Genomic DNA, 18,012 nt, shown 5'->3' on the forward strand with positions numbered 1-18,012 from the left:
TATATGTGTGTCTATGTTTAAGCATACATAGTAAGGTTGTTTTAAAATCCATATATCTTCATAAACTGTTGTCAACACCTTAGCTTTTCAGCGGAGTGCAAGTGTAGAGTTGGGCTGTGCTAAATATGTCTGACTTAGTTAACCTGAATCCAAAGACCAAATTTGATATAACAATGTTTAGATAAAAGTATTTCAGTGAACAATCTAGTTCAGGAGAAATAAGTTTATTCCTTGCACTTTATCTTAAGGAATTATTCTGGGTTGGATCTGATAATTCCCTTTGAGGAGTTTTCCTCTGATGGATTTGTCAGAATCATTGGTTCCAGCCTTAGCCACTAATATAAGATGACTTTTATATATATATAAGCCACATGCCCAGCATACTGAAGTTTAGGTTAAAGAAATAAAATATATTTTATCCTTAGTAGTGAGGAGTTCATTGAAAATCAACGAGACTTTACAAGACTTTAAAACCAAGTTTAGAAAAGTCCCGAAGTCACAGGGCGCCTTAAAAATAATGCTCATTTTCCAGTTCTAATTAAGACTAGAATCCAAATTCCCACTTGTGGTTTGGTTTTCCCTGCTGAAAATGGTAGATTGATCTCAGTAAGTGCACTGGATTCTCTTTTCATGGCACTGGGGAAGCCGTGCTTATATGTATGGGGGCTGCCCTGTTGGTCCAGTTAATGTTGATAAATAGTAACATTCTGGTTATACTGGAGAAATTTTTTGAATGGGGTGATGATTCTGTAGAACTCAAGCTAGTTTTGCTGGTTTTCTAAAAAAATTCATCCCATCTTTAGTGGTCATTATTACATACAGTATATGTGATTGGAAATAAGGAATATCACTTTTATACATTTTGAATGCACATTATTTGTGCTGTTCCTAAGTTGGATGTGCAGTTGATCATGAGCACTAGTGATTTAGATAACATGGAAGAAATATGGTTGATTAACATGGGGGTGGGGGCGGTGTTTAGGTTAGAAACAACACATTAGTCTTTGGTATTAACACCTTCATTTTTATTTATAAATCATTATATATGCTGATTTCAGTTTGTTTCTTCTGACACAAAATGATACTTTATCGGTTTTTGCCTTTTTATTACTCCTTTTATGTAGGTGTCTTGCCAGGAATGGCTCCTCCTATTGTACCTATGATCCATCCTCAGGTTGCTATTGCCGCTTCACCTGCTACATTGGCTGGAGCAACAGCAGTCTCTGAATGGACAGAGTACAAAACAGCAGATGGGAAGACTTATTATTATAACAATAGGACACTAGAATCAACGTGGGAGAAGCCTCAAGAGCTGAAGGAAAAAGGTATGGTTTCGGTTTGGGAGCTTGGATAAAACTAATTATGATGAGGTTTTCAAACTTGTAAAATTCATTGAAGTGAAAAATTCTATTGAAAGTATAGGCAAGACATATTTTCAACATTGTATCTTCCAGGTTTCACAATATGATATACTTTTTTCAATGCACTAGGTAGCTTATGTGTGAAATGTATACTGATCAAGGAACTGATACTAAGGCCTGCATACTATCAGTGGCAAAGGACTACAGCTGTAGACAGCATTTCCTGTCGGGACGGTGGTTCAGTGGTAGAGCATCTGCTTGGGAAGCAGAAGGTCCCAGGTTCAATCCCTGGCATCTCCAAAAAAAAAGGGTCCAGGCAAATAGGTGTGAAAACCTCAGCTTGAGACCCTGGAGAGCCGCTGCCAGTCTGAGAAGGCAATACTGACTTTGATGGACCAAAGGTCTGATTCAGTATAAGGCAGCTTCATATGTTCATATGTTCATATGTTCATATGTTGTATAAATATTTAGCAGCTGTTTTATTCCTAAAGAAGTGATGTTCTTGTCTGCAGTTATTAAAGTTTATTGATACTAATTTGATTTTTTTACTATATGTAGTATGAGAATGATCTTGCTTATGTGTTTCCATATAAAATTACTGGCAACTTCTACTGGTTTAATTACTTACTTGGCCGTTTCATCCCTACAGGTATGGATTGATAGCAAGAGTCACACATTGTGTAACAAAAGCCCAATGTAAAACAGATACATTTTTCCATCAGAGGTCAAGCAGCACACTAAAATCTAATCAAAATTTATTCTAACTGAAGCTCCTTAGTTTACTCTATGCATTTAAAGAATGGTTTATAAAAGCTTGTGCTGGAATAAATTTTTTAGGCTTGAAGGCTTTAGTTGAATCCTGTTTTATTTTGTTTTAGCAGACTAATATGGCTAACCATAGAGTTATTACTTTTCACGAAGTGGAACTGAATTCTTATGTATGGAACTTTAAGTGTATTTAGAGGAAGACAAATAATAATCTGCCCTAGTGTGGTGCTGTTTTTTTAAATGGAACTATACTTTCTGTGGTGAAAAGTAAAGATACTCTTCTCTGTACTTATTCTTCTTAATCTTTCCTCTGCCTGGGTCATCACTGATCATTTCATCCACTTTGGTACCCTTTCTTTATAAATTCCTGTTTGAGATTCTTAGCTCTGGCATTGCCTCCTGTTTGTTTGCTCCTGGCCTAAACTTCCATTTGTATGCTATCACACTTGTTACTGTTTTTCTTTTCTGACTTTTCAGTCATTGTTCAATCTCATATTTCCCACTGACCAGCATTTCTTTTTGACTATTCTGCCAACATTTCAAACAAAATATAAAGCTGGAACTCCTTTCCACCCAGCCATCTCCCCTTCCAACACTTCTGTTATTTTTATCTTCTTTCTCAGGCAAGCAACTACTGCGTAATTTGGGTTTGACTTCTCTTCTCACATCCAAAGTATTGCCATCTTACTACTTTGTTACCTTTTTAAGGTAACCTGCTCTTTCCTGTTTCCGCCTACTGCTTGTTTATCTTTCTGATAATCTTCTGAGGTAGGTTAGGTTTACCATGAGCTTATGCTTTTCAAAATGGCAGAGAGGAGTTCCTCATGAAATGGTTCATCTCAAGTTGGTTTTCATTTATACTGACTTGTGAAACCTTTACATCTGTGTATCTGTAACTCTCTCTTACAAACTACTACTTCAGTTCCTTGACTAGGTTTAGGTAGAATTCAGTGGTATGCCATATATGCGAGCTTAGGTCATTACCTGCCAGGAAACTCACTGATATTGCTTACTTGAAGATTCTTATAAATATATGGCTAGAGTTGACACTGACAAAAATGGAAACAGTAGAATTAAAATGTACTTTATATTTTTAAAAAATTCTGTTGATAAATTACTATTTTGTGTACAAAAAACCAGATGGTAAAATAAAATATATATCTTTTTGTAGAAAAAGTAGAAGAGAAGATGAAAGAAAGCATTAAGGAACCTGCTGAAGATCCTTTGCCTATGGAGACAGAAGAAGAAGAACCTAAAGTAGAACCTATCAAAGAACTTATAAAGGAGGTAAAAGACATAATACTACTGCAGGTAAAGTTAGTGTTGAATGGATGGAAATAGTTATCAAGAAAAGTTTAAACTTAAAACATCTTGAAATAAAACAGAACTTGTATGCATGTTGTTTATCTTCTGTCATATATGCAAAGCGGTTGTCAGACTGGGGCCCAAAGTATATTAGGCAGTTTGCTGTATTATGCATAAAGAGTAGCTCTCCTACATTCCTCTCCAAAGCTGCAGTTTTTTATGAATGGATCATTCCTAGGAAGCGGAGGGGTCACAGGATCTGCAAGGAGGAGAAGCTGTGTGGGTACAGCTAGAGTGAAGGGGGGAGAAGGAACTGGAATCACTCCCTCCTGTCCTGCACACACAGCTTGTTGAGGAGAAGGGGCAGCTTCACCCCCTTGTTTGCCTCCTCTTACTTTAGCTTGCTGATTCTCTATATTGATCCTGCAATCCTAGGAGTAATGGAAGGAGGAGGGGTGGGGTTTGAAGGAAGCTGCAGTGATGGAGAGGAATGTGGGCAATTTCTTTGTGCTCTCTGGACAGCAAGTAGTAGAATATTGCTTGGTAACTGATTAACAAGGCAAATAAACTAATATTAAATCTATTCTCCTGTTTTGGGGCTGGTTGGAAGCAGTCTAATTTGTGTGTGGTGGGGAGAGATTAATGTCTTTACCATGTATTCTATGTCTTTATTGCTGAAAACTTGTCAGATAAGGTTCAGTACTTTTACATAAAAAGTCAAAGTGATAGCAGAGCTAGATATGAGCCAGTAGCACAAAACTGATAAGAGTACTGTTTCTGCCATAAAGTGACAGTATAGAAAATAGTATGGTGTCTAATTTGACAAATTTAATGTTACCGAGGTTTTAACACAAACCTTATTTTTTCTTGGATATTAATGTTCATTTATTAAATATTAGTTGAAGTAAACACCTTGGTTAATGAAATTGTTTATCATCTATTAGTTCAGTAACCTTTATTGGCATTAAAGGAGAAATAAGAGAAAAAATAGATGTACACACATGCATTCAAATAGATAAAACATGGAAACATGAATCAGGACAAAAGGACATTCTAAAAGGGTCTAAAATCTGTACAAAAATAAGTCAAAAGTCAATCTAATATAAATTTAAATTACAATACATTACTGCGTATTAGAAGAGCAGCTTGCAAAAACTTTGCCACAGCATCAGTTGTGTTCCCAGTGTTCTTAGTTTGTTTTCAGTATTGACCAGCCACAGGAAAATATTAAATTCTTTCAAGAATTGGGCACAGTAGCTAAAGAGCTCAGATCTATAGTGCAATCGAAGCCAAAATTTAAAGGTCATATATCACTGCCTTCTGGTCATAAAATTTTGGCCACATTCCAGGCATATAAGGTCGCATACAGTACACAATATGGAACATCCAAAATCTTCCATGGAAAGCCTGAGTGTACTTGTTTGACTGCTTTATTTATTGGATCAATCCAGATAGAGGCTCCATAGAGTAATTGAAGGCCAATTTTCAAATTAAAGACTTTTAGCACAGCTGGAACATATTGGTTCCCTCTTTCAGAGAAACAGAAGTGCAGAAGTGTGTTGGAAATGCAAACCTAATCTCTCTCTCTCCTCTCCCCCCCCCTCTCATATTTATCATCTATCTGTCTAATATTTTGATTTATAAACTGCTCTTCTCTGAGTTTGCAGAGCTCGGGGCAGTTAACAACAGAAAATCTATACAATTTAAAATCCAAATAAAATAGTTTCATTTTTTTCAGATGGTGCTGAAATCAGTTTACAGTTGCATTACTGTCTCACAAATAGATGGAGGGGGGACAGGATGGGGGAGGGGAAGAGAGTACCAGATAGGATGATACCCATTGGTGCCCTAAACCAGACGCCTGGCAGAACATCTCTGCCTTGCAAACCCTGCAGAACTGCACCAGGTCCTGCAGGGCATGGATGTTATTTGTCAGAGTTCCACTGGGTGGGAGTCAGGGCTTAAAAGGTGGTCAAGGACAGCCAGACATCTTTTGGGCAAGGGCAGGGGTGGCCAAACTTGCTTAACATAAGAGCCACATAGACTAGATGTCAGGTGTTTGAGAGATGGAAGGCAGGCAGGTGGGGGGAAGGAGAGGTGGAAAGAAAGCAACATTAAATGCATTCTCCAAGCCACTGACTGGCTTGGCTTGGAGAAGTGATTTAAAGAGACACCTTCTGCAAGCTGGCCAAGGGAAGTGGGGGGGCTTCAAGAGCCACACAATATGTGCGAAAGAGCCACATGTGGCTCTTGAGTGGCAGTTTGGCCTGCCGGGATCCTCAGTAGGTTGTTCTCAGCAAAGTGTAAGACTCTTCAAGGGACACACCAGAGGAGGCAGTCCCAAAGATACATGGGTCCCAGGCTGATTAAGGCCATAAATGTCAGTTCCAAACTTTGAACCTGACTTGGTACTCCATAGGAAGCCAGTGCAGCTGGCACAGCACAGGTTGAATATGTGCTGTCCATGGCATTGCCCTCAGGACCTGCACTGCCAGATTCTGGACCAGTTGGGGTTTCTTGATCAGTCTCAAGCATAGGCCAGCATAAAGTGAGTTATAGTAATCCAGTCTGGAGGTGACCATTGCAAGGATTACTGTGGCCAGGTCAGGGAGAGACAGGAAGGGGGCCAATTGCCTCACCTGGTGCAACTGGTAAAATGCCAGCTTGGCAGTGTTCATGATTTGGGCCTCCATGGATAAGGAGGTATCCAAGACCATGCCCAAACTCCTGAAGGCTTGATCTGATATTGAAGTCAAGAGTGGGAAGTTGGCACCCAAGTCCTGAAACCATCCACCAACCCAGCCACAGAACCTCCATTTTGGTTGGATTCAGTTTCAGCTGATTCTTCTTGAACCATCCCACCCCAGCCCCTTAGCCAGATTTTGTGGGGCAATATCTGGGTGGCCACCCATCAACAGATACAGCTGAGTGCCATCAGTGTATTGGTAACACCCCAGCCCAAAACTGGATAAGGGGGCACATATAGATGTTAAACAGCATCGGAAGGAGGATTGTCTTCTGGGGGTCCCTGCATATTAAGGGATGCCTAGTTGACACCCTCCCCTCTAGTGCTACCCTCTGTCCCCAACCATGGAGAAATGAGGTAAGCCGCTGCAAGACTACCCCACAAACTCCTATGTCAGCAAGGCAGTGGATCAAAAGATCATGACTGTTCATGTTGAATGCTGCTATAAGATGCAACAGCAGCACTGACCAGTTGACTGTGGAAATTGTCCATGAGGGTGACCAATAGCATCTCATAGCTAGGGTGGAAATGACTGGAACAGGTCAAGTGTCATTGTATCATCCATGAAACTCCAGAGCTGCTCGAGTACAGCTCTGTTACCTTACCCAGAAACAACAAATTTGAAACTGTGCAGTAATTGGAAGGATCTAAAGTATCCAGAGATGGTTTTTTCAAGAGTGGTATTACTACAGCCTGTTTCAGACCCTCTGGGTAGGTCCCTGAATCCAGGGATGAGTAGATAATGTCTACCAGGGGACCCTGCATTCCCTCATCACTGGCTATCACCAGCCATGAGGGACACAGATCTAAGAGGCATTTGGCAGGCCTAACAGATTCCAGGATCATGCCTCACCACTAATAGTTGAATTACTAATGTTTTGTGTTCTCTCAGTGAGAGATGTTAAAGATTGAATCACCCTAATCAGTTGTGCTGAGCGAGAGCTAGCAGATGCACCGGAGGCTGGGTAGAATTCTGTTTTCACAGCCCACCACCACTTCGTAGGATTTAATAAATGTCCTATAAGATGCTCTTGCAACTTCACAAGCATGCCACCAAACTTGCTCTAGTTGTCTATGCTTCCACTTCATTACCTTAAGTTCCACAGAATACCAGGGGAATGACTTTGAATGGGGGCGAAGAGGACACAGGGGAGCAACTTAATTGATAGCTTCAGAGATGTGGGATTCCAGTCCTCTATTAGTGCATCTAAGGAGTTACCAGAGGGCATTGGGTCCAACAGAGTATTCTGGAACCCATTTGGGTGAGTGAGCATAAATTAGCTCACTGCCTCGATGGGGGCGGGGGGTAGGGGCAGTCAACCAGGCCTTCAGAACCATGTGATCTGACCATGGGACTTCCTCCTTGGTAATCAGATCCATCTCCATCCCCATGCCAAAGATCAGATCCAGGATGTGGCCTGCTTAATGTGTAGGACCTGACATGATCTGGGAGAGCCCTAGTGTTGCTATGGAGGACACCAGGTCCGATGCCTGCAAGGAGGCATCAGCGTGGACATTGAAGTCCCTAAGAACTACCAGTCTTGAGAACTCCCAAGATCCAGCTAGCTACTTCCTGCAGCAGGCACTGTCTTCTGTCTGTTGGTGTGCTCGGCGGTCAGTACACTAAATAACAAACAAACAAAAGCCTTTATTGGCATATATCAGATTATAAATAAGGTAAAAAAGAGATACAGAAGTAACAAAATAAACCAGTCATATACAGCTATAGATTGGACAATCGATCCTTGATTACCAGATGCAAGCAACCTTTTCAGTTACTTCAGATGACAAGTCATTCAGAAGTTGGCATACCTTTGCAGCATCTGAGCGATTTGTCATATTGAGCAGAATTGGGTCTAGAAACCTAAGGCGTATAGTATCATATTGGGAGCAGTAAAGAAGAATATGAGACGAGTCAACTTGTTTTAAGTTGCATGTACAAAGTCTTAATGAGAGTGGAATTTTGTTATATCTACCATAGGTAACTGCTGATGGGATTGTATTACATCTGGCAAAAGTAGATGCCCTAGTCTACGCAATTGTGGAATATGGAGAGTTGATAGATAAGAAGGCAGATGACCAATAATTGAGGAAATTCCAAAATTCAAAGGGGAGCAAGGTGTATTCACAGCACTGATTAGTTTTTGCAATTTTATATCTAAAATTCTACATTTAATTAGATAATATGCGTTTGTAAGAGGGAGCATGTAGAGAGAATCCATAGATAAACCCAAGTTGGATATTTTCTTCTCTATGCAAGCAATCCATTTAGACAAGGAGGATTCAGACAGCGTTTAGTGTAAATAGCTCCCACAGTCAGTGGAATAGTGTACACGTAGCCAGTATTTGATAGATATAAGCCATGCTCTTGTTTCTAACATTTTGAGGCCTGTTTCTAGAAAAAGAGTGGCATTTGGGACACAGCGTGGTTAACCCATGATTTTCCTAACAAATTTGGACTGAACTCTTTCAATATTGGACTCAAAGGCAGTAATCCATGCTGGAATACCATACAATAACTGCAGGATTACTTTGGCTTTATAGATTTTTAAAGCCGCTGGGACAAACTGGTTGCCTCTATTAAAGGAAAACCGAGAAATGACTGATGCGCTAATGGCTGCTAAGTTAATCTTAGATTTGCAGTGATATGACCAAGCCATGTTGTAGCTAAAGTGGAGACCTAGGTAATTAAAATGCCTAACCTGTTCTATTTTTTTCCCATTGAATAGCCATTTGTGGGTTTTACAAGATTTAGTAAAAAAATAGCATTTTAGATTTTTCATAGTTCAGATGCAGTTTGTTTTCTTGAAAAAAAGCTGAGGCATCTGTTCAACAGTCATCTGAGCCCAACCCTCATACAAGAAAGGAGTATTGTGTCATCCTCATATAGCAAAATGGGTACACGCAGGGAGCCCAGTTTGGGGGAATGACAGTCTACCTCTGTTAGTATGGGAGCCAAATCATTGAGGAATAAATTAAATAGAAAAGGAGCAAGTATGCATCCTTGTTTAACTCCTGTATTGAAGGGAATTTTAGGTGTAAATTCCCTGGAAGCCGAGATTTTGATTTGACAAGCGGTGGAGGAATGTAGCATTATGATTAATTTGAGAAGTCTCTTATCATTGCCCAGTTGATGCAGTTTAATCCATAGTCGCTCTGTTTACTGAATTGAATGCCCCCTTGAGGTCCAAGAAAGCTGCGTAGAGTTTGGCATTCCTAGGAGTAGTATATTTATTAGCCAGGTGCGCTGGAGTGATGCAGTGATCTTCTGTAGATTTACCCTTGCTTATTTGTGCAGAGCCTTAAGACTCTTTGCTGAGACATCCAAGAAGTTAATTTGATTAATAGATGCTTGGCATATAGTTTGCCTATGATGAAAAGAAGGCTGATTGGCCTGTAGTTGGAGGGAATTGTATAGTCACCTTTCTTACGAATCGGGACAATTGCATTCCACCAAGCATCGGGAATAAGGCCTGTTTGATTGATCATGGTAAAAAGGGAGGCGAGGGGGACAGATCACCATTCTGGATCTAACTTCAGAAGCCCTGGAGGAATCAAATCAGGACTGGGAGTTTTCCCAGTTTTCAGTTGCTTAATTAATTCTATTACTTCATCTGGGGTCACAGGTGGCCAGGCTGGTAAGTCCTTATCAGAAAGATCAAATGGCTTAATGATGCAATTTTGGTTTAGCTGGAACAAAACAGAGAAATATTGAAGCAATGCACACGATGAAATCGCAGACATAAGGAGAGACCCCTCATGTATAGACCCTGAGATTATAGCCCAGAACTTCTTAGAATTGTTTAATATAGTGGCTTGATATAGTTGATTCCATTGGTTGTGAAAATACTCTAATTTTTCCCTTGTATGCTCTCCTGTAGCTGTTTTTTTTTTTACCTTAAAGTACTCTAAAAGAAAAAAGGGGTCATTAGAAATTCTGAATTGACTATAGATGTTACTTAATTGAGTTTTTAATATAGTAAATATGTAGCCAAGTTCTCCTCAGTATCCCATACCAGGCCAAGTTAATCAGTCCCGCAATCTTTGGGATGGGGAGTGGCCTGAAGGAGAAACCCTCCCAAATAAGTATCGCCACCCTTGCCCCTTTGTTCAAGACTGAGCCCTCCCTCTCCCAGGTCTTGGTCACACAAGCTAGGCCCACATTTTGCACTGCACTATAGTTTTGCAGTGTTATAGTCTTGTTAATGAACGGACCTGGCATTGCACAGCATCAGTGTTGAAGAGGGGTCAATATTCGTAGCCATTGAACCAATGTGTCTTGAGATGGGATGAAGATTGGAAGGAGACCAAGCATAACCATATCCCCATCTCCTTCCATATCGGTACCTTCTCCCAGTGTCATACTGTGGTGTATATAAGTGGTTTTCTGAATTTGACTTCTAAAAGGTCATTCTTTTAATTTTTTTTTATGTTGCAAAAATCTTATTTTATTCTGTTATTGTGCTACTTTTCAATAAGTGCAGGATCTGGTTATAGAGCAGAACTGATTTGTACAGCATTATGCTTCCTTCCAGGAGCCGAAAGAGGAAGAAATGACAGAAGAAGAAAAGGCAGCTCAGAAAGCAAAACCAGTAGCTACAACTCCTATTCCTGGTACTCCTTGGTATGTAGCCATCTTTTTCAAACTGATAAAATAGTGCATTAGAAATAATACTTTCAATTAATGTTACCAATGGGATCGGTGAAATTGTATCTCGTATGCATAATATCTTAAACGTTTTCTTACTGCATACCACTATTTTAACAGTAAGTTTTGATTTAATACTCCTACAAATAGGTATGTTAATAATATTTGTGGCAGCAAGTTAGTGTAGCATGTATCATAACAATAAAGGGAAAGCAACCTTTTGGTTATTCTTGGGAATATGTTGTCTCGGGGAGTTAAGTAGAAAAGTTTAGTTAATTAATGAACATTACATCCTTTGCCTACTGTATTCATAGCTGTAGAATACTGAGAAAGTGAAAGTGGTGGGTGAGAGAGAGTAAAAACAAGCAAGAGTAGGTGAAGCAAAAGTAGTGGGGGCAGGAAAGAGGAGCCAAGAACTGCAGGGAGAGGGAACAGAAAGCCATAGAGGAGGGGTAGCAGGTGAGAGAAAGGGTTTTCTTCCCCTTTGAATTTTACCTGTCCCTGCTTGTAGATTTTGCTTTCTTCTGCCTTCCCACTAACTGCTTTTGGTGTCTTTCAAGGCCAAAAGCCTCCAATCTTGCTGGAGTTGCTAGACAACCCCCTCAGTACCAACCATGATTATCCTGAGATTTAGTGTGAACTCAGATGGCATTATCCATTTTTTGAGGGGGCTGGATTTTGTATTCCCAAATTTAAAAAAAAAATTGGGGATACTCTGCAAACTTAGGGGTTTCTCCAGGTTTGCAGAAACATTTTCTTTATCTGTCCTTGGTCCTGTCATAAAGATTTTTGAATCCTCAATTGGGAGCCAGATTCAAAATTAGATATACTGATATAATAAAAAGAATATAAAGATGAAAATTGGAGCCATCATGCCATTGTGGGAAAAAGTGCTTGCCGTACTAAATATTGCTAACGACACCTGCCACTTCATACTCCTCTTCACTGAGGACCAGTAGTAGAGGTCTTCTCCCACTGACGGGAGTTAGTGGTCTTCAGAGTGACCAAGTGAGATGATCTAGAACTCTCCTCTCCCCCAAATCCTGAACTGTCATAAGTAAGCACTCATAGAGGCAAAGCAGCTTGTCATCTCACTTCATTTTCAGTTGTGTTCCTATCACTTGAAAGGGTCAGAGGAGCTAAGCCTGCCTGCCACTTGAAGCAACTGCCAGAGTTGCCTTGGCTGGTTCACGAAACTTGCGTTGCGTTATCTCTTATTTTAATTAATGCCTCCTCTTAGAAGACCCCGGTTTATTTAGGTTACTTATATGCCATTTCTCTACAGAGCTACTCGCAATAAAAAGTAACATTCGAAATACAAATTTAAAATAATATATCAATCAGATATTTTGCTAACACTACCCTAAATATCAATGAAACCTTTTCAGTTTACAGTCAACAGCCAATAATATCACCAAAGCCTCAACAGCGCAAGGCATGAATGTGAAGAAGGCAGGTTACAGTGCAAGATAATAAAGGCACCAGTTAAGAGATGGGTAAACAGCTGTTTATTTGTTTTGCAAAAGTTATATCCCACCTTTCCGCATTTGCAAGGGCTACCAAGACATCGAATAGATCAAAACATAAAGTAAACACCTTTTAAAACTATTAAAGCCAGAGTTTAAAATACTTACATAAAATACCACAATTTAAACACTGGTCAGAAATGAGGAATCACTGAGGGAATGCCAAACAAAACAAACTTTTCTCACCTGCTGATGAAAGATGGCAGCAGAAGAGGACTGATGATTCTCCCTAGGGTGAATAACCATAAAGGCTCCCCCGCACCTCCCCACCGCGCTCCCCCGCACCTCCCCACCGCGCTTTTCCAGGTTGTCACCCACCTAATCTCAGGAGGTGAAGGTACCCTGAAGCAGGATCTCAAAAGATGACTGTAGTGGTCAAGTAAATTTATAATGGAGTCCCAAACCAATATAGGGCTTCAAATGTAAACACCAGCGCTTTGGTCTTTGCTTGGAAACAAATGGTGAGCCTGTGTAGATGAGCCAAGGCTGAATGGATGTGGTCCCTACGACCCATACTAGTCAGCATTCTAGTGGCACTGTTCTGCTCCAGGTGAAATTTCCAAACATTTCTCAAGAGCAGCCCTATGTAGAGTATATTACAGTAATCTAATCTAGATGTAAACAGGGCACTCACCATGGCAGTCGGATCTTTTCTGTCCAGGAAAGGCCACAGCTGGCTAACCAGTTGAAGCTGGTGAAAGGCACTCCTGGCCACAGGCACCTCTGGCCACTGGCAGTCATAGTAGGCTGTCACCTACTTATCCAGCAGTAGGTGTGGGTCCAAGGATACCCCCACACGTTTCTTTCAAAGGGAGTGCAACCCCATCCGGAACAGCTGACCTTTTAAATCCAGAGTATACCTTTTTCTTACTGACTTATGTTTTGACAGAATTGAGCTTCCGTTTATTAGCCTGTATTCGCTCCAAAACTGCCTCCAGGCATATGTTCGGTTTCTGCAGCCCCCCCCCCCCCCCATGATCAGTTAAAAACAGTTTTTGTAAGTAGTCCCACATAAAGCACATTGCATTCAAGTTAAAATACTGCAATGAGATCATGGGTCACTGGCCAAAATCACAGTTTTCAAGGTGTGTCTGTAGCTGGCATCAGAGTTCCCTCTAAGCTATGTGGGTGAGAGGCTGATCATTGATACAGGAAGCCCTACACAGCAGTCCGGAGCAGCACAGGGTCATGCCCATTTTAAGATTTCCCATTGCCCATTTTAAGATTTCAGCAGTTATATTCTGCTCAGGATGTGAACTCCTCTGCTCAGTACGGGGAGAAAATTAGAGGGAACACTTGCTGGCATATTAACTTAGTGTGCCAAAAAGTGTAACTGGATTCTGATCTGAATTTAGTATCTTCATTTCAGTGACTGAGCAACAAGTTGCATCATGTAAGTTGATACCACAGTTCTGTCTACTCTGCATAGTTTTTGCAACATTGCCTTTAGTCAGGATGAGAGTTGGCCACAAAGACAGTAACTTTATCTAGTTTAATTGTTAGCTAAGCTGTCTCTCCTACTTATTTTTGAGCAGGAAATTTCTCAGGAAACTAATAGTAAGAATTGAGGAATTAGCTGTGGCAAATATCTCACTAGCACCTACAAAGGAATTGCCCTTCTTTATCAGAAGGTCAGTTTCAGTTCAGAAGTCTTAAATGTTTTTTTTTAAGTATTGAAAAAATTGTGCTGGAAAAGCCAGTAGAGGAATTCAGAGGCAGCCTCTATTGAGATCTGTTCCCATTCTATTCACTGATTCAAAAAGGATGAATTGTGAGCTCTCTTGAGTCTGGTCCACTAATTTCACTAGGAAATGGTAGGCAGGTGAGTTGCCTACTGGAAAGTTCATTTCTCCCAATCCTGAACTAATATATGTAATGAATTGACTTGTGCAGTCATATTGCTGATTTCCCACAGACCTATTAAAGAGTAAGGTATGAAATAATGGCAGAGAGATTAATTTAGCAAGACTACAGCAGACTTCAAAGGAATTAATCAGGTGATCTAAAGGAACAGGACTAGGACTTTCATCATGAACAGTATGCACCTTTTTATGATCATCTATACTGCAGCGAGCCCATGTTTTCAGAAACATGCCTGCAAAAGGAAGCTTTTCCTAGTTCCTCCTTCGAATTTATGTTCTTTTTTCCTTGTACTTTCACCTGCATTGGACTTGATTTTGACCCAGCTTGATAATTCTTTTATAGGTTTATAGACTAAAATTATTCCCTAAATGAAGTTGTTCTGCTTAGCTTGTGTACCTGCAGTGATGGACCTAAAGGCAGTGGCCACAATCCAAAGGACTGCTTTCTGTTCCTAAAACATAGGGGCATCAGTCCAACACAGAGTTGGATGATACTACTTATTTAAATGGAGTTTAAGTGCACATGATATAGGATGGCGTTTCCCAAAGGCAGGGTCGCGACCTGGCACTGGGCTGCGGAGCCCTCAATGCTGGGCCATGGGGCCTCCAGTCCCCTGGCCGCCCCTCCCCCGCCTTCCCCCGCATCACACCTCCCTCCCCCGGGTCGCGCTCCTCCTTCTCCCACCCCAGGCTGGTCAGTTTCATGCTGTCCAAAGCCCTCCCCCCCGACTAATCGCCCGATCCATGGGAAATCAGCGCTGAGCTCATTTCGCGCTGGGCCAAGCCGACCGCAGGTTGAACAGACCATGGCCGAAAAAGGCGCATGGCTCTTCCCTCCTCGGCACTTCCTTCCCATCCAGGAAGTGCCGAGGAGGGAGGAGCCATGCGCCCTTTTCGGCCGCGGTTTGTTTGACATGCGGCTGGCTTGGACCAGTGGGGAATGAGCTCAGCGTTGATTTCCCACGGATCGAGCGATCGTCCCCCGCACCTCCCCACTGCGCCGTAGTGCCCTGCCTCCTCCTCCCTCTCTTCCCCACTGCTGGTAAATTTCCGGCTTTGTAAAGCCCCCAAATCCCCCCCCCCCCCGCTGACCACCTCCTCGGTGAGGAAAATGGAGCTGAGATAATTCAGCGCTGAGGCATGCCGCTGGCATTTCCTTCCTTCCTTCCTTCCTTCCTTCCTTCCTTCCTTCCTTCCTTCCTTCCTTCCTTCCTTCCTTCCTTCCTTCCTTCCTTCCTTCCTTCCTTCCTTCCTTCCTTCCTTCCTTCCTTGCCATTGCTAATCTGAGTAGACCGGGGGGGGGGGGGAAGCTTGAAATGCCCTGCTATTTCATGTTTTCCCAGGATGAGAACATTTTATATTTTTAGTTTTCTGCTGTGTGATCCTTGTGCTTCTTCTTGATTTTTTATTTTTAAAATTGCATTGCAAAATTTCACCATGTCCTACTTTTCCTAAAAAATACATTGCAAGAGTTTTAGGCTTGTTTGTACATCATTTTCTGTCTCCCGGCTCCACCCCTAAAGTCTCCTGGCTCCACCCCAAATTTTAGTGGGCCACGAAAGAGAAGTGTAAAAATAACCAGGCCACGGGAGGGGGGGAAGTTTGGGAAACCCTGATATAGGAGATTAACAGGAAAATACTCTTGACTTATGACTATAGGTATGTATAAAATTGTCTCCTCATGACTTTGTCTTTTAAGCAAACACTGATAGAACATAGGTAAACAGATTTATGGTTTTTCCATAGGTGTGTGGTATGGACTGGTGATGAGCGGGTTTTCTTTTATAACCCTACCACTCGTCTATCTATGTGGGACCGACCAGATGACCTAATAGGAAGAGCAGATGTGGACAAAATTATTCAAGAGCCTCCTCATAAAAAAGGAATGGATGACGGGAAAAAAACAAGTAAGAACAAAATCTGTTATATTGATTTCCCCTTCAGTATTGTAATGTGTCAGTTTAGTGTGTTTTCTCATAGGTTCCAATTTGATGTTCATTTTGAAGCAAGGGGCATAGTGTTAGTGATAACAGATGTTATAGTTGTAGCAGCTCAGATTCTACTGAATTTAACTACATGGTTTTGCTCTTCATGGTAGGCCAGACATGTTTTTTTTTCCCATTGGTGTTCTCTTCCCTGTCCACTAGGAGGCAGACTCCTTGAAGATAGACGGTGAAGACTGGATAACAGAATTGAACTTGGACTTTTGTGGACTAGGCCAGTCTCCTCTTTGTAGTCATAGGAGCTGATTATGTTGGATTCTTGATTATGTTTTTGTGGAATTGAAGGTGGTGGGTAAACCTAGGTATTAGAGGTCTTCTTGCTTTATGGGCGCATGTTGACTGGAGTGGAACACCTGGAGTTCCTAATGAGCAGAGATTTGAACCTTGATCTCCCCAGTTCTACATTCTTAACTATTACACTACATTGGCAACCACACACTGGGATGTCCTCAGCACTAGGCTTCTAGATCTTTGTTCAGCATCTTTTGTGACTAGGGCATATGAGCAGATGACCTCCCCACAGGAGGGCATTGGTTTAACTACTCTTTAGTTTATATGTAAACTATTGGAGTGTGTTCAGATAGCCTTGTAGTTATTTCAGTAGCAGCCAAGGCTCCATATGTTGTTTTGTGCAGCCACTAAGAGCACCAAATAAAATATCTGATAGCTAGCTTAACTTTTTCCTATGGAAGATTCATGTTAAAATTGGTTTAGAGCTTGAGAGTGGGTGACAAAGCTCTGTTCCCTCCCAGACACACACACGAGAGAAGGAAGCTTGCACCAGAGGTCTGCAGTGTGATGGCTGGGGCATGTCTGTGTTACGGCTTCTGGGTTAAGTTACTCCAGAGTGTAGCCGGTAGTGCACCTCTCACAGTTATGTATTAACTGTGTAAGAGTGAGGCTGTAAATCTGTAATGCTGCAAATCTGGTGCCTCTGTCTCAGAAAACAGCCTCCCCAAAGAGCTCTGAATACCCGTAAATTGATTCTCCATTACACCAGTGGCTCCCAACCTTTTTGGCACCAGGGGCCGGTTTTGTGGAAGACAGTTTTTCTACAGACAAGTGTGTGTGTGGGGGGGGGGGGGGGCTCTGTGGTTTTGGCCACCACAGGCTGATTGGTGGGGGGTCTATAAATGAAGGGCAGGTGAAGGTTACAGCAGCGCTGGCCCTTCCTGCTACCCGGAACCCAGGCGGATGAAAGAGGCAGTGTGACCTCCTGCAAAGGGAGGCAGCCTTGGAATGAGGCTATGCTACCTCTTTCATCCTGAGTCCCAGGTAGGCAAAAGGGGTGGTGCGGCGGCTCTGCCTTGCAGCCCAGTTGCAAACAGGCCATGGATCAGTACCACTCTGTGGCCCGGGGGTTGGGGACTCCTGCCATATGGTATAATGCAGCTGAATAAATTATGATTTCCCAAATATTTACCCAAATCTCAACACCATACCAATTTTGGGAGTCAGGAATATCAGCAAATGCCCATGTTTTCTAGGTCCAATAAACCCAATCGGGGGGAGGGAAAATGATTTTATTCCCTTCACACCCCTAATGCTCATTTATTTTTTATGTGCATAGTTTCAGGTTTTATATCTTATCATAGTAGCCTGGGAAATAAGTTTGAGTACACAACCTATTTGGCACAGCAGAAGAAAGCACCATGGGGTCTTGTCTCGGCCCACATCTGGTGTCTGGTGTCATAGTTTTGTAGTTTCTAAGTGTTGATATCTTGTAGGTAGAAATTGCTTAGAAAATTACAGAGAATGACCAGCCCCACTCAGTTTTACTGTTTATGTGCTGG

The 18,012-nt window shown here is 41.7% G+C and overlaps 1 protein-coding gene across 5 annotated transcripts in view; it reads left to right on the top strand.

The window, feature by feature from the left end:
• Positions 1-18,012, top strand: part of TCERG1 (transcription elongation regulator 1) — a 67,033-nt gene that overhangs the window by 15,417 nt on the left and 33,604 nt on the right. For 3 of the 5 annotated variants that reach the window (XM_060240550.1, XM_060240552.1, XM_060240554.1), the window contains 4 exons: positions 1,125-1,325; positions 3,301-3,440; positions 10,716-10,804; positions 15,963-16,123. In XM_060240550.1, coding sequence (XP_060096533.1) covers positions 1,125-1,325; positions 3,301-3,440; positions 10,716-10,804; positions 15,963-16,123 — 591 coding nt within the window. The remainder of the gene's footprint in view (positions 1-1,124; positions 1,326-3,300; positions 3,441-10,715; positions 10,805-15,962; positions 16,124-18,012) is intronic. The other 2 variants (XM_060240551.1, XM_060240553.1) reach the window with 1 other exon arrangement.

Source organism: Heteronotia binoei, chromosome 5 (genome assembly GCF_032191835.1).
Source record: "Heteronotia binoei isolate CCM8104 ecotype False Entrance Well chromosome 5, APGP_CSIRO_Hbin_v1, whole genome shotgun sequence".
Lineage (NCBI taxonomy): Eukaryota > Metazoa > Chordata > Lepidosauria > Squamata > Gekkonidae > Heteronotia > Heteronotia binoei.